Genomic DNA, 16362 nt, shown 5'->3' on the forward strand with positions numbered 1-16362 from the left:
AGCGCTCATGTGAGCAAACAAAATTGAGAGAAATATTTTATGCGAAGTCTATTCACCTAATCGCTAACTAGCACAATTTTTTTCAAGAGAATCGGCGGTGGCCGCTGTTGGTCTAGGAGGTTTCGTGTGGCATTGATGACCCATATTCATTATGCACATCTTTAAGAACGGTGCCAGAAAGAAATAGTTTTGAAGCAAAATTCATATTATTTTGCTCATGTTTACAACAACGGGAGAAACAATTTTTGACTTGGTTTTCTTAGTCGACACAGAGAGAATGCGCGCGCTTCCCACGTAAACAAGTCAGCATAGGCCAGCACCCACCGCGGCGCATTCGGCCGGTCCATGGGAGCGCCAAGCGCCAAGGCGGCAGCAGCGCCGCCGCGCGTCAGTCCGAGATTTTAGCTTTTCGCTCTTGCGCGGGGCTTCCGTTGCTCCACTAACCTGCCTTTATCTACTACACTCTGTAGGCATGAGAAGCTTGACGGTGGCGGTGGCAGTGGGTAGTGGCTGTTACCGTCGTTAGCGGACCGCACATCTGTATCTGCGTTGCAGTGGCTGTAGCGGCTGTAGTCTGTGTTGGTTGAGCGCAGCGTTAGTTGAGCGTGCTGTAGTCACCGTTGTCGAACGTAGGTGTTTTTTTATGTTGTTTTGCTTGCTGGTCGTTCACTGTGTCTAGACATCCGAGCTTGATTTCGATTGTGTGCATGCTTCTTGAAGTGTCATTCCTCTCTTCAAGTAGCAAGCATTGGAGTGTTGCGCACCAGCCGGCGTGCGTTAGGCCTACCACATCTGACTTAATGCATGCTCTGAATTCTCGATCCGTTCGCCGGTGGTGTGGGCGCGTTTTTATCAGTGTGGATTCTGTAGTCCGTCGTAGTGTCAGGGTTTTGCGACATTTCACGGCTGGGTATGTTGCGTAATCTTTGTAGCGTCACGTCTTTGTTCACGATACAATCGGCATAAATGGCGACAGCGTCGACTGCCTCTGCCGGCGTTCGCGTCGATGACTAGGCTGACGGTGAGCGCGTACCAATCTGTTTTAAGACTCCTGCGTACTCTTTCTTGTTCCGTGGTGCCCATGGACACGGTAAGACGCTGAAGAGTTTAGTTTTTGCGCGGTAAACGCATTTGTTCGCCTGGGCGTGCGCGCGCGTTCGTGTGTGTGCCGTGCGCGCGCGCTACATTGTGCACGCGATTGATCGTGCTTCTCCTGGCGTGCAGGTGTTCGGTACTGCTTTGCTCGGGGTTTGGTAACATCGAAGGAAAGTGATGAGCAGCTTGGGTCGATGGCCTTTCATTTTTCGGCTAGAATGTGCTTCTGTGTCGTGTTTCATTGGTTCTCATCATTTATTGAACCCCTAAGGACCCTTTACAGGGTCTTTAGGGAGTTGAGGGTGACGTATACATAGAACAAAAAAAAAACGTAAAGCAGATTATATGCTTTACGTTATGTATATATATATATATATATATATATATATATATATATATATATATATATATATATGTGTGTGTGTGTGTGTGTGTGTGTGTGTGTGTGTGTGTGAATAATAGTGGACTCGTTAAACGGAACCTCAAGGGACCGGGGAAATATGTTCCGTTTATCAGGAGTTTCGTTTAGAGAGAGAAGGTTCAGGATTTCGCAATCCGTTCCGCGCTGCTTGGTCCCGACGAGGCAGGTGTGCACGCAGTTGGCAGTCTCCGCGGAAGCGGATCTCAAATGCAAAATCTAGATAATAAAGAGAACGGTGCACTATGGGCACAAACTTTTATTGCACAAAAGCAGTAAGCAGTGAACGTTTTTTTTTTTTTCAAAGCACTACTGAAATTTTTAAAAAAATGTCAATAGTCCACTTATTCCGTGAAAATCAGTGGGCACTGCAGTTTATTGGCTTGTGAAAAAGGACTATGTTTGCTTGTTTTAGCTCTCGCAACCGTTTTCTTTGGATGGCGCCACTCATACTAGACAGACTGCTCACTTTTGCAGAATTTGGCGTGTCTGTAGTGGCAGGCTCCCCTGAAACGGCACGACACACTATGCTATTCCGATCTTTAAATCTCGTCAACCACCGTTCGCTGCTCGAGAAACCTTCGATGCCGAGCTACAGAACAAATTCTGCTCGCGCATGAATGAGTGGCCCGCTGATCGGAATGTTTTCACTGCGGGCTCACCGCAGCCAAACCACCAGGCACTTCTCCAGATCTTCGTGGTTGGCCGCCCGCAGTCGTTTTCTTTGAGGGCCAAAGCGTGATGTCCCTAAAGCCTGCCGCAGCTTATCCTTGTCCTGAAGTATCCTCGTGAGGCTGCTCTTAAGGACAGCGTAGTTCGTCGCAAGTGCTGTTTTTGTGAAGTGACCACTCTCGAAGTCGTTGATTATCTCCACCTTCTTTCTAACGTAAGGGCATTGTGAGGTCTCTTCTGCACTGCCATCGGATGCTGACTTCGCGACGAAATGTCGCAGACGACGCTCAACAGCGGATGTAAGGCTTAAGCCTAGCTGAACACAACTGCAAGCACACCGTGACTGAAAGCGAGCAATGCGGTTGCAGTGTGCGAGAAAACCGGAAACGTCCAAAGATGGAAATCGAAAAAGTGGGGGGAAGGGGGTCAGTGATGCGTACTGCGATGGGGTTGCACGTTCACTTCAAGTTGCGGTTTCGAGCCTATTTTCGGTTCCGTTTATACGGTGGTCAGAAAATTTTTATTCCGATTAACGAGATTTTTATTACATTGCCTTAATACAAACCCAACCAACTGCGAGGCGTTTGTTCCATTTAAGCATTGGTTCCATTTAACCGACTTCGGTTTATCGAGATTGTACTGTGTGGGTGTGTGTGTGTGTGTGTATATATATATATATATATATATATATATATATATATATATATATATGAGGGCAATGAACCCAGTTAAAACAGTTACAAAAAAATGTAATCGAGTAGAGCAAGGGAATTACAAATGAGTTGCTCCTCAAGTACATCAAACTAAGATTGAGAAAGGGAATTTAGACAAATTTAATGTTCAAAGCCAGACAATAACAGCTCTGAATTGACGGCCACTTTTCATGACAGTAGGGTCTGGCATTGACAGTGGCCATGACAGTAGGATCTCGGATACATGCAGAACCTACCTGTTTCTTGCAGGACAATATGGCAGCTCCTGTGGATGATGAAGGATTTGTGCTGCGCATTCGGGGCCTTCCATGGTCAACTACCAAAGAGGAAATTTTGAATTTCTTCACTTCAAAGGGTAAGTGCCTGCTTTCTGCTTGTGTAACTAGTAGTCCATCTAAAGATGTCGGACTGTTCCTTCTACTCTGCAGAAATTTAAGGCGGTGCCTGTTTAGCCGGGGAATAGCTGTGGTGATATTCTGCCGGCACTCGCCTCTGATGGGCTGCAAAATATCTATTCTGAAGGTTCCGGCACCGTGCTGCAGTAACAGATTGTCTTGGACAAATTAAACTTGACCGTTGCTTCGGTTGTACGTGACTGTAAGCAGCGACGTAACTAGGCAATAAATATTCTTGAGGTGGTGGTCTTGTGAGAGACAGCTAAATACACTAAGCTTTACTGTAGCTCTTCTATCATACATATGCAGCATTGTCCAAGCGCTGCTATGTCTACCCTGGACTACGCCAAACTATGAAATAGAATCGGTGCGACGAATGCGTGGCATGGAGAGAATTTTGGTCGAATGTTTAGGGGAATCCCCCCCAATGTGGCATAGATTTGTAATAAGAGAGTAAGTACTCATTATTATCCACCCAAGTGCACCCATATGGCTACAAGGGAAAGGTATACAGCTTCCAGAGAAACTTTATAGTTGAAGAAGTCTGGGGTTCAAACTCAGGACCACCGCTTCACAGGGGCAGTTGTTCTACCAGCTGGGCTAACGAGGATGCCAGCTTATGGTAGTGCAAGAGCAAATTGATCACCAACTGGAAACGTCAAATGTTTAGAGGAATCCCCCGAGGTGAAGTAGATTTGTAATAAGGGAGTAATTGATGATTAGCATCTACTCTTTTAAGAACTTGCAGCTTGCTTGTGTGTATCAACAGCTGGCTCTGCATCACTTTATTTTCTGGTCGAAATTTCCAGAGCCCTTCACTACGGCATCCCTCATAACCTGAGTCGCTTTGGGACGTTAAACCCCATTAACCAACCAACCATTTATTTTCAGAGAGCTTACGTCTCCTTCCTTAGTCCTCTGCACTGTTCTGTTACTTCGTTAAACCAACTATCTCGTATCAGTACCCTCATGCACTTTATTTTTATTAGTGATATGGAAGTGGACAACTATCACCACTGAGCTCTGTTGCCAAAAATATGCATCATTTTTGTATCATTGCTACATTCCTTAAAAGCAAAGTATTTGTGTTTAGTGTAGTTATTCTTGATTATTAAATGGACACTGGAAAGTAATTAGTCATTTTATATTAGTAGATTGCTACGTTCTGATGACAAAGGTGTGAGTTGCACAAAAAATGAAGCTTTTATGGTATACAAAATGAAAAAAATAAATGAGTTACAGGTCTTGGGTTGATTATGGCTGCCATGCTGGTTGGGAAAATTAGTTTTTTTGGGGGGTTTCAGTAGCTTTTTTTCTTCAAAAACTATTGCATTTAAAATTTAATGCTATTTATGAAAACAAAGTGAAATGAATGTGCTTTTTAGGCATATAAGACTAAATAACAAAATAGGCTTTGCAACAGAATATTCTATTTGCCAAAAACACGGTTTTAGGAAAAAATTGAACAAAACTTGTAAAGACATGCTTGTATCTAAACCGGAAAAAAATGTCCAGAATTTTCTGAGATATGCAAAATGTTTGGTATTCTATTGACCAATTGACCACTATCTGTGAAAAAAAACGAAACCTCTATCTTGAATAGTATTCTTGCTGCAAAAAAAAACTGTAAACACCATAGTAGGGCACCGCAGCGCGGCTGCCTGTATTCCAGGCTGGTTTCCATTCTCTCCAATGTCAGAACTAAATCTCAACAAAAAGACAGTATCTTCAGACTCGCTGCTGCTTGGGTCATTGATAAAATCAATCATAGACAAAGCAGGGACCTGAGATTTCCAACGCTTGAGAGCGCTCATCGCACATGCGGAGGCTGCCAAGCGACTTTGATCCTACCGTGTCTTTAGAGTGTTAAAAAAATGCCGCCTTTCGGTGACGAAAAGGAACATCAAAAACAAAATTTTTTGTCTGATCACAAGCCAGATGATCTTGCGTGCCCGTATCCAACATGATCCAACATGGAATATTCCAAAGTCAAGCGACGAAGTCATCGTTTGCGGGCAATGGGCATGGTACCGCGTCTTCACAGCGTGCTAAAAAAATGCAATCTTGCGGGAAAAAGAGAACTACATCAGAAACGAAACTTCGGTTCTTTGACTGGAAGCCAGACGCACAGCGTGCCCGTAAGCGACGCGGAAGGTTCTGAAATCGTTAGCGCCCTAACGGTACTCAGTGCGTGTAGTAAGGAAAGAGTTAAGAACCATGTACTTGTCTGACATGCTGATTTGAATGATGTAGTGGTAAACATAAAGCGGTGATGTTGCATGGCACCCATCACATTTCATATGCTGACCATCCATGTGGTTATTTATGTTCAGTATGAAAATTTCTGTAGATGGTCATTGCTTGTACTCCTGCTTGTGTTCTATGTTCTGGGGATGTTGCATCGCGCTCATTCAGCATGGTGATTGCTCTTCCTCCAGAGTGTCACATCAAAGGAGGCATTAATGGTGTGCACATGACGCTTTCAAGAGAAGGCAGGCCTAGTGGTGAAGCATATATTGAGCTCGAGAGTGAACAAGACGTGGAAATTGGCTTGCAACGTCACAATGAACATATTGGCCACAGGTACATTGAAGGTGAGCTGTTTTGGTTTATTGTAATTTGTCGTTGTCACTTCATGCTCAGAGCTACTTAAAGGAGTATAGACGCCAAATTTTTGCTTGTTTTGCTCGCATGTTTTCTGCTTTCAAATGGCGTTACTGTACGTGGATCACCCCGTGGTTTATAAACCGAAGCCTTCGGTTGAACCGGGCACTTCTTCCAGTCCCTTGAACTCTTAATGAATGAGGTTTTACTAGTCATCATTTAATTTTTGTCACTAAATGTCTTATTTTATGGATTTTGTTTTGCATGGCCTCATTATAGTTTGGATACTGTTATGCTGTCTAATCAAGTAGTACACATTTCTGTGCACATCATGTTTTTTATACCTTACTGAGGCAGTCTAGTTTTGTTTATTTTAGTTGCAAAGACCATACACCATTTTGAAAGAAATGAGGGCAACAGCATTTGTTTGTTTATCATTTTCTGAAAATTTTTTTTGTACTGAACAGAGATTCGATTCAACATTTGAAGCCATTTTTTTTTCATATTCGTATTTGAAAATTTCAATATTCGCACACCCCCAAAAATTAGGTGTCTGTAGTCCTTTAAAGGGACCATGAAATGGTGCACACTGGGGTTAGGAAAAGCGCATGAACAATCAATGTTCCATCACTCGTCATCGCACCGCAAAATTTTTTAAGCTAGCTTCGTTGACACCAAAGATATCCGCAATTAAAAATGGTGCTCCTCCTCGCCCTTCCCTAATAAAGAAAACAGGCCGGGATGCACCCCTCCATACTCCATCCTGCCACTTGCCTATGCTCCCTGAGAGCACCCGATGATGTCTTTGGGGTAGGGGCCGCTCTGTGAGGTGTTGCCCTGCTTGGTTGTGAGCTACTACGAGCAGCGATTTAAAAAAATATATATTTGTAAATTATAGGTTTCACGAAGAGCTTTAAATTTGATTTGAATGCCCACAAAGACCACCTGTACAGATCTGTTGCACTAGAATATGACCATCGAAATCATTTCAGAGTCTCTTTAAGGCAATATGTTACCCAGCATGACACTGTCTTTGGAAGTCCTTTGTGTGACTGACATCAGCTATGAGAATTGCAAGCCAAATGCTGTGGCTGCATACCCTCGGCTACATCTCTCTCAAATAGCCATTAACAAGAGGGATACCGGAAGTGTAGCTCCTTTGGTATCTGTGCTTTAAATGATAACAAACAAAACCTATGAATTGGGGGGTGGGTGGGGGGGGGTGGTGGGGGGGGGGGGGGGGCATGCTCATTGTTTCTTTTGTTTCCGTGATGGTTACTCTTAATTGTATGTAAGGGTTGGACTTTTTGGTGCTTTCTATTTTGTGAAAATTCAACGCACTTTTTTGGTGTTTGTTTCAGAATGCAATTTTTTTTTTCGGTCATATATGTGGCATCCGTGTGCACTCGAAAGTCGCGTATAGTTTATGCTGGTTCCCCTGTCCAATAAATAGGCCTTTGCGCTGGCACAATTTTAATAATTCCTCACTCACTCAGTTTATCTTGGCTTGTTTGTTAGAAAGTGAAGTGCAGTTTGTGTACAGTTAGTTATTACTCACACAGTCGTGTTTAGAGTAGTGGTTGCAATGTGACATGCTGTTGCTATAGAACAAAAGTAACGGCTTCTAAGTTAAGTGATCATTACGCAACACAGAAGCGTGAATGTTTAGAAGTTTATTTCTGAAAACTGTGACATGAAAACTCAAAATAAAGAAGAGAGAAAAAAATGAGGATGCGAAAGCGAGAGGGTGTCACACATTAGACTTGCCTCGCTTAGGGAAGTGGAACCAGGCCTTTCTGTTTAGTCGCCTCCATGTCAAAATACCTTCTCTGATTGTGGTAGGTGCAAGTGTATTTGTTGCTTGCGACACGCTGCCAACTCCTTCAGTCACAGAACCTACTGTGAAAGCAGCAAATGATTCACAAGAACAAAGTTTCAGATTGGATAGAAAATGTGATCGCGGCCGAAATCCAAAAGGAGCCAGAGCGGATCTAATCGTGCAGCCCACGTGATGAAAGCAGTGATGGAATTGCCGCTCAGTCGTCAAAGAAGATGGAACGTGACACTTTCGTGACGCTTGTACATGGCTTCAAGTTTTGCAGTGGTTTGTTATGATTACAAACATCGTCATTTACCTTGCATGCATGCCATGCGGAAACTCCTTAACTAAGTAGGGGCTCTGATAAGGTGATGAGTCTGAGCAGAAGGCGCTGTCTAGTACACAAGATTTGACAAGCCTCTCGGTTTGTACGTGGCATTTGTGCAAAGTAACTGAGGCAGGCCTCAAAATGTACCGCTGCACTACTTAATTCAACTAACCTGTTGTCTCGTGCTCCTGGCTTCTGCACTAATTCTCTCTCTTGTGAACGATTGTTAGTAGTACTTGAACAGCCATAAAGTTATGGCGTACATCTGACTAATACTGACCTTTTTTTGGTTAAAACTGAATTTTGAAAAATGAATTTGTCATTCGGTAATCTCAATTTTTCTTTCTTTGTTTAAACTGAAAACTCCCAGTGAATTGTTGTAGTTAATATGAATGGTAAAAACATCAGTAGACGTATATGAATGCGTCACATGACGCCTAATCCACGGGCAAAAACCAGTCCATGATTTGTCAACCATATTCCCTCATGGTGGAATCATTCTAAAGTGTTTATGCATCAGCTTGTGTTGAATTGTCACACAAAATTGCACGGTTGGCAGGAGGGAGGATGAGTGCAGATTGCTGTTGGGCATCTGGAGCTGCGGCATTGTATTATAGTTCGCACATGATATTGTGGGTCCCGGGGTTGTATATAAAACTATCCTGCATTCATGAGAAGTCGCCAAAAATGTGTGGAGGTTTCATTTTCACCATCGAACTTCTGTGGTTCCTGTTGACTTTGGTAAATCTGGGTTCTACTGTTGTTTTTGTCCTGCACATGCATTGGTATTATAAGTAAAGCCATTGTCATAATAAAGTTAGGTCCATGTTGCCAGCAGTCTGCTGCTAAACATATGTGTTGCATTGTTTCACTTATGCGAGTAACATTGGTGAATGGTTGGCTGAAGTCTGTTTTGTTTCTTGACAGTGTTTAAATCAAAGCGCAGTGAAATGGATTGGGTGGTGAAGCGCAGTGGAGCACACCAACAGGACTCTCTTAATGATGGCTGCGTTAGGTTGAGAGGTTTACCCTTTGGGTGCTCCAAGGAAGAAATTGCACAGTTCTTTTCAGGTAAGTTCCTTCTTTATTGAGCACTTACGCTTGTGAGGATGTTACTGAGGCAGTGATTGTGATTGGCCTGCATCATCACTGGAGCAGTAAGTGAATAAAGGGTCAGAAGGCAGGATCTCGAAAATACACGGCTGCTTCAGCACATTGACATGATTTTGAGCAAAGGCATGAATTGTGTCTACTAAGGAGGCGGTCTTTCGAATGAGCAGACAGATAAGGAAGCGGTGTTTTTCAATGAGCAGACAGAATTAGGTAAATAGATGTGGCTGTTTATAAGAGAGGGTTCTTTTTGATGTGTTGCATGTTCCGCAGAACTTGGCAGCATTATGGTGGAAAGCTTATCTGCTCAGTTGCTGGATAGTTTGTACTAAAGAAATATTTATGCCTAATAAAAGTCCTGCATTTGTAGCCAGTCATTAGCTATTTTGTGAGGGCAGTGCTGTTTGCCTTTTACGTGGAGCAAGTAAAGAATGACGTGGCAGTTCTTTTTTGCGCAGTGTTGTAAGGAGAAATTTTGCTTGCAATGTAGCCACGGCAGGGTATGTTAGGGTTATTGCATGGCAGCCTCGCTAGTTATTGCAGGCATTTTGGAGTGCGTTGGTTTTGTTGATGCGTTAGTGTGCCTCTTTGTGCAGCAAAAGCAGAAAGAGTGACTGTGTTTTTCTCCTATTCTGGGCCTTATTGAAGGGTTGGAGATTGTCCCCAATGGGATTACACTTCCTACCGACTACCAGGGGCGGAGCACGGGGGAAGCTTTTGTGCAGTTTGCCACACGGGATATAGCTGAAAAGGCGATGGGGAAACACAAGGAAAAAATTGGGCACAGGTGGGAGCAGAGTGCTACCAGGCGGTCAACTCGTTTGGGCCTCCATTTCTCTCTTCATTTTTGTCGTGTCTCCTGTGCGAATTCTGTGGTGTTTCTCATACCATGCCAGTTATTTTTCACCTCTGTGCTGTGGCCTGCTAGAGTAGAGGTGCAGATTTCCTCCTGATGACTTTCATCCTGAGTGTTGCTTGCTGTGATTGTACACTGGATATGGCAGAGCTCTGCATTATGTGCATTTCTGTTTAAGGCGTCCTGTTGAATGTTGAGATATGTGGAGTCATTGTGCTGTAGTGTTATTTATATCAATGCTTGTATTCCTCACTGATGACCATGAATGATATTCGTGTTTCTCGTAACCATCTTTTGTTCTAAAGCAGCATTCAGATGTACATGGAGGTAGATCTTGCATTTGTAATCAGTTTCTGGGGCTCGAGAATTTTTTATCCCATGTAATAAAAGTAAGAAATAAGCAGGTAGGCTTTGTGCTATATTAATCTTAACCCCCTATCGGGCTTGGACCATTTAGGCTCGTCCTCATAAGCCAGCTATCATATCTGGCTTCTGACGAGTCCAGCTTGTTATGTGCTTTCTGGCACTTTGTCTGGTTTAAGGCGAGTATGGGTTGTCCAAATCATTTTTTTTTTTTCCCGACAGGAGGCAGCACTGGTTCTGAAAGACCAAGAAAAAAATGTCCGATAGGAGGTTAATCTTGTTGGAGGAACGCAATATTTCCAGCATTTAATAGGAACACTGCTTGCGATTCCTGTTAAATAAGCAGCTAAAATATCCTCTGCTAATTTTAAAGGTTCGCTGACCAACCCTTGTGTTTGTAATACTTGTATCTATGTGGTTAAAATAACCCTCGCCTTGTTATGCAATTGCGCATGACATCTGTAAGCTGCCAGCTTAGAATATAGCCTAGTTTTCTTGCAGTGTGATATAATTTTATGTTAGCATGTGTCTCTGTACAAAAAGTGCATTTCTGAAGCAGAACTTGTCACTCAAAAGGTATGAGTAAAAGCCTTGAATAACCATTAAGCTTCAGCACTGAGATTGAACTTTTATTTGAAGCCTGATTGAAATGCAGCACTGTAGCCAGCTGTTGCAGACTTCAAAAGCTATTTGTAGTGCCCCTTCTGCATAGCTCTGTCCTGTTCAGAGTGCATTTCTGCAAGCTAAAGGTGCAATTCTTGTAGAGTGTACTCTTTGTACTTCCCCTGCTATTTCTGATTCGCTATTTGGCAAGCAGCACTCTGGTATCTATGTTCGTTTTTGAGATTGTATCGGGCAAGCAGCGCTCGAGTATCTGTGTTCATTTTTGTTTTAATCATATTGAAGCTGCTTTCATTTTAAGCATGAGGATGCATCAGTTGCATTTCTTCTCCTTATATGTATCTTGTAAGTTATAAGATAACTTTTTGTTCGAGTTTTAATACAAAGCTGACTCGCAGCATTTACAAAGTCTGCTGTGTACTAACCTGTTACTTGTCGGAGGAAGTAAGATGTGGGTTAGCCTAATGTTTTGTTCTAGATAAAGCTGACAACTGATATTGACCTGACAATGGTGATGCTATGCCTTATTGCTTTCGTGGCTCTTTATTGGCTTGAATGCTGTACATTTCACATATAAGACATCCGTACAGTTTTGTTTTGGCTGCGCTTGAATATTGCTCATCACTGTATTTGAAGTCGGCACATTTAACATTGAATGCCAAATGCGGTTTTCTCACCAAGGCGAATTCTGGCTGTGCAGTTTGTTTTTCTTTTCTTTTTTTCGTATATCTGAAGGAAATATAGTATGTGGTTGCAAATACAGCTGCCTTATTATCGAGATTAGCAGGGGTTTTATCCTGCTGACAACAACTTCATCAAATTTTGGTCTCAGTAAAAATCGATTGGATGGCTGTTGGTGTTTGTCCATCGGCAAAAGACTCGTTTAGTCGGAAAATTTTATATAGAACTTTTCTTGCTGGTTCAGGCACGTGGCGTCTACACTAAAAAGGAGTTGAGTTGAGGTGTTGAATGCTATAGGTGGGGTTAGCCTTGCTTATTCTGCCGGCAATTGCTCCACCGTAGCGTGCCTTCTATGTTAATAATGTCCTAAAACCTGTCGCATCTACCCTGCTATGCGCACAGTCTCTTATAATAGCACACATTCTTCTCCCGCAGTCACCATCTGTGCACATATTCAGTCACAGTAGAACATAGTCCATTGTAGTGCCACAATCCATACACACATTCACTCGCAGTATAACGTAGTCCACTCCAAAAGACACCATCTACGCACACATTCAATCACAGTAGGCCATAGTCCGTTCCTGCTGTCACCATTTAGAAACAAGATCATTGTCAAAAGAAGGCATGCAGCCTCCCTTCTGCATGTCTCTTTGCCACTCGGGTAGACAATGTCCTGAACTGTACTGTGAAGGGTTCCTGTCTTCTTGAAGGAAGCGAACATCACATACCTTTCCGCGTTGTACTCTGGGCAGTACATGATATAATGTTCGATATCCCTGCACACACCACATAAAGAACATAGCGGAGACGATGCTATGCCGGTATTATGCATCCAGGCAGGAGTGCGAGCTGAGGCCGTGCGAATTCGATGTAGAAGAGTCGTCTGGTATCTTCTCAGTCCCTTGGCCACACATGGCTTACGGGACGCACTCCACAGGGTACTACTGTCTGTGAGCATTGTAAATTTAATGCCAGTGCAACCTCAGTGATCCGTACCCTTACAACTGTCCACGCTTGGCAGTTTACTTGCGAAATAGGCCAGTCATGGAGACACCTTTGTTTTGGCCTTTTCCAGATTACAAAAGCTCTTTTTGTTGTTGTTAAATTAGCATCTTTGTCATTGTAATGAGTCAACCTATCAATACAGGCAAACTTCAGTTTGCCTTCAGCGGCCTTTAATGGTGCAAGAAGACCTTGTAGAATGTTCTTATTCAGGAAGTCTTAATTGTTATTCTGTGAGGAACATGTATATTTGTTTGCCGATTCCAAATATGGCATTAATTTCATAATATGGGTGAAAGGCACTGATATGTTTACTCAAACAGCAGTCTCTCAACTGTTACTATGGTACAAAAACTCCATCTATAATGCACTGGTTTCCAAATACAGCAAAACCACACAAATTGCGGGCAGCTCGTGATGAGTACGCATTTTCAGCACACAGGACATTGCTGACGGAAACGAGGGGAGTGCACATTTGCCCTTATAAAAAGGAAATAGTTCAGCAACACAGCAGTCGGTGTCCAAAACTGTTCACAGCTGGGTTGGGCTTGCTGATACGCAGTCAGTAGTCTCCGCTGTGGGCTAGTAGTGAAGCTCAGAACACAAAACTACGCCACAACGGGGGTGCCTCTGATTGCTTGGAGTGCTGATCGGACCTCGATACGGCCCCCTTTAGGACTGCGTCCACATTAACAGATTGGAGGAGCTGAATTTTCAACTCTCTCGGCGCTGCAAAACCTGACGTATCTGACCTAGGCCTCCACTTTTTACTATGTCGGGAACATTGGAGCGTGACAAAAAGTTTAAGTGAAATGCAATACAAATTAAATGGCTTTAAAATGCATTGAAAATATAGTCAAGTAATACATGCTGAGGAGCTAGTGGGTGCGTGGCTTCATGCAAAGACAGAAGTGCAAGACAGTCAACACTAGGAAGAAAGACGAGACATGCGCAACTTGCAACTGTTGCAAGTTGCGCATGTCTCGTCTTCCTTCCTAGTGTGCTGTCTGTTTTGCGCTTCGTCTTGGTATGGAAAGTATAGCCAGCTCACCAAATTTTTGAAATTTGTTTGAGTTAACCGAAAATGCGAATTTTTGGAGTTTGAATTATCACGAGTCTATTTTAGTTCCCACATCCCATAAATAGGCACGCTTAGTGTGAAGTTCAACTCTTCCCAATTTCTGATGGTTTGCTTCAGACCAAAAGCCACTATTTGCACAAGCCTTTACTCAACATCCATGCCTTGCTTTGGCTTTTGTCCCTTTCCTGTAACCAGAAGCGGCAAATGCTATGTGCCCACCATGTTAGTAAGAGGAATGGTGGCTTGGTTCAAGGCTCGGCTTTGAAGTTGTCTTATCCAACAGTTCTTTGAAGAGTGCCATCTCATATGGGCTGAATATTTGCTTGTATCATACGTAGTGATGCATTCACAGCTGTCCATCCATCATGTTTTCGTCAGTGGCAGCTTCTTTGCAATGTATGCTATTGAGAGTCAAATTGTGCCTGCTTTCTAATCTTGTGTTTTAGCTTTCCAAAGTGTAAAATAAATAGGTGCTTAAGGTTAACCTGCCCACCTGTTTACACATCGGTAATCCACGCGTAGGGAGCTGTGTTTCATGCGAAGGAGTAGTCACTGTAGTGCTTCAAGGGTTGGGCGAGCTGCAGTTCGTACTTTATTTTCTTTCCTTTAATGTGAAACTTCGTTGTCAAATGTTTCAGTGATGTATTCATTCTTTGTTTACGGGGCATAGGTGCTTTTCACATCTATTTGTCCATCACATCTCAATGTGAAGCATCGTTCTTGGGGGGCGTTCGGTATCTCCACTTTTGTTGCCAGTCTTCCGCTTTTTACTTCCTTGCCAGTGCTGCTGCCACAGCAGCATGCAATGGCACAATGCACACAGAAACAAATGGCGAAGATACTGGCTAATTGACAGTGCAGCTGTTTGTTTTGCATGTGATGACCGGCGTTGCAAGGGCAATGGGCCTCTGGCGTTACTTCCTCCATGTTCAGACAACCTGGCAGTGGTTTTGACGATGGCCACAGCAATGGCATATTCTGCTAGTTTTTCTTAGTTATATGTTAGTTTTGCTCTTTATATCATTTCTTGTCATGCTGGTTTCGCGATAGTCCTAGCAGGTCTTCCAAGGCTCTTATGCCACCATTCCTCCACATCATGGCAACCTGCAGTGCTAGTTCAAAATAACTGATGCATGCTGAAATTTGTCTGCAATTATGATGGCTGTACGTGATCCTAGGAGCTCGACTTTCTTAACATGGATTGAATTGTCAAGCTATTACTGTGGCAGTTTTTGCGTGATTAGTAATGGTCCATTGTGGTCATTTATGTTGGTTTGGGTACCTCTTTATTTGAAAAATAACATCAACAGTCTAGAGGTTTATCTTGTTACTGTTTTATATGTGAAATGGTGCAGTATAGTAGGAGCCAATTTCTCAAGCAGTTCAGGCCCAGCAGGGACAGCTGCTTTAACTGCTTTCACATCAAAAGTGTGCTCTGGTCACATTACCAAATGGTGCTTATGAATTCCTTTTTGTTATGCTTGCACTCCAGGCACCTCTATATTACTCTATATAAGTAACATATTCTAGGTGGCCTGCAGCTTGGCAGTAAGTACGTATTGAGCGATTTTACAAGGTTTCCAAGGCATTGTTTTAGGAAGATCCTTTGGCTATACTATTTATTTTTGTGTGCAAGTAGACACATGGATGGATTATCTGACAGCATTTCTTACCACACAGCTCGGAGATTTCTTCTCATGGCTGTCTATTGCCTGGCTGCTTAATTGCATATTTGTTTCTCATTGCAAGAAAATTTGCACCCAATTTCAGAAATTCTTTTTTATGCGTTATCATTGTCTGACTTCACCATTTTCAAGTCCATATTCTTTGTTGTTAGCAGACTGGTGTACTGTGTGTTACCAAATGCTTCGCATCTCAACTAGAGCAGCATAATCTAAGCAAATATCTTCGAAGTCTAATGCAAACATTTCAGCTTTCAACAGTAAAAAACATTTATTGCAAAAGATGATGGAATTATGTGCTGAGTGATGCTGTTGCTTTGGTTGCCGAGTTTTCCAATTCTGGCACTGTCAGTGCTGCACAGCTTTCTTGGTGTCTTTGCATGACATGTTATCAGATATGCGAAGTGTTTTGCTCAAAGCTGCGTTTTCATATACCACTGGCATTTGTAACAGATACAAGAGAATCCCATCGTGTAGACAACAGTTTGTTATTGCTGAGCTCTTATTTGTTGAAAATATAAGTTATGAGTAAGTGTTGCAATGGAGAAATGCTACTTTTTACAATTTGCATTTTGGGATTCTCTTGTACATATCTATGGCAGCGTGCAGTTTTAAGAAAGACTTGGTAGTCGGCTGTAAAACAGTCTTGAAAGTAAATGAAGCAATCTCTATGAATCATTGATGTCTCTGAATCACCTTTAAAAGTTTGCACAAGAAAGTAGTGTGCCATTCCTTAGTATGCTTGGCCAGGTTTTGCTGGTAAAAAGGCAGCAGATCTAGTGTGATCTGATCCCACATTGAGTTGGCTTTCAAGGGTCAGAAATGTGCAAATTTTGCCTAAAAAAAAGTGGGGGTTTAAGAGAGAAAATGTTTTAAATCAAGTACCCATGAGAACTGGTTGTATACAGGAAAAATTCGT

The 16362-nt window shown here is 42.7% G+C and overlaps 1 protein-coding gene across 2 annotated transcripts in view; it reads left to right on the top strand.

Moving 5' to 3' along the window:
• The first annotated feature begins 490 nt into the window (after positions 1 to 490).
• LOC144115252 (heterogeneous nuclear ribonucleoprotein F-like) overlaps positions 491 to 16362 on the top strand; it is a 40613-nt gene continuing 24741 nt past the window's right edge. The window contains exons 1-5 of one of the 2 annotated variants that reach the window (XM_077649550.1): positions 491 to 629; positions 3148 to 3253; positions 5732 to 5887; positions 8972 to 9115; positions 9803 to 9941. In XM_077649550.1, coding sequence (XP_077505676.1) covers positions 3154 to 3253; positions 5732 to 5887; positions 8972 to 9115; positions 9803 to 9941 — 539 coding nt within the window. In that variant the 5' untranslated portion in view covers positions 491 to 629; positions 3148 to 3153. Of the gene's footprint in view, positions 630 to 940; positions 1091 to 3147; positions 3254 to 5731; positions 5888 to 8971; positions 9116 to 9802; positions 9942 to 16362 lie in introns of those variants that run through there. The other variant, XM_077649551.1, reaches the window with a different exon arrangement.

The sequence above is a fragment of the Amblyomma americanum genome, chromosome 1 (assembly GCF_052857255.1).
Source record: "Amblyomma americanum isolate KBUSLIRL-KWMA chromosome 1, ASM5285725v1, whole genome shotgun sequence".
In the NCBI taxonomy this organism is placed as follows: domain Eukaryota; kingdom Metazoa; phylum Arthropoda; class Arachnida; order Ixodida; family Ixodidae; genus Amblyomma; species Amblyomma americanum.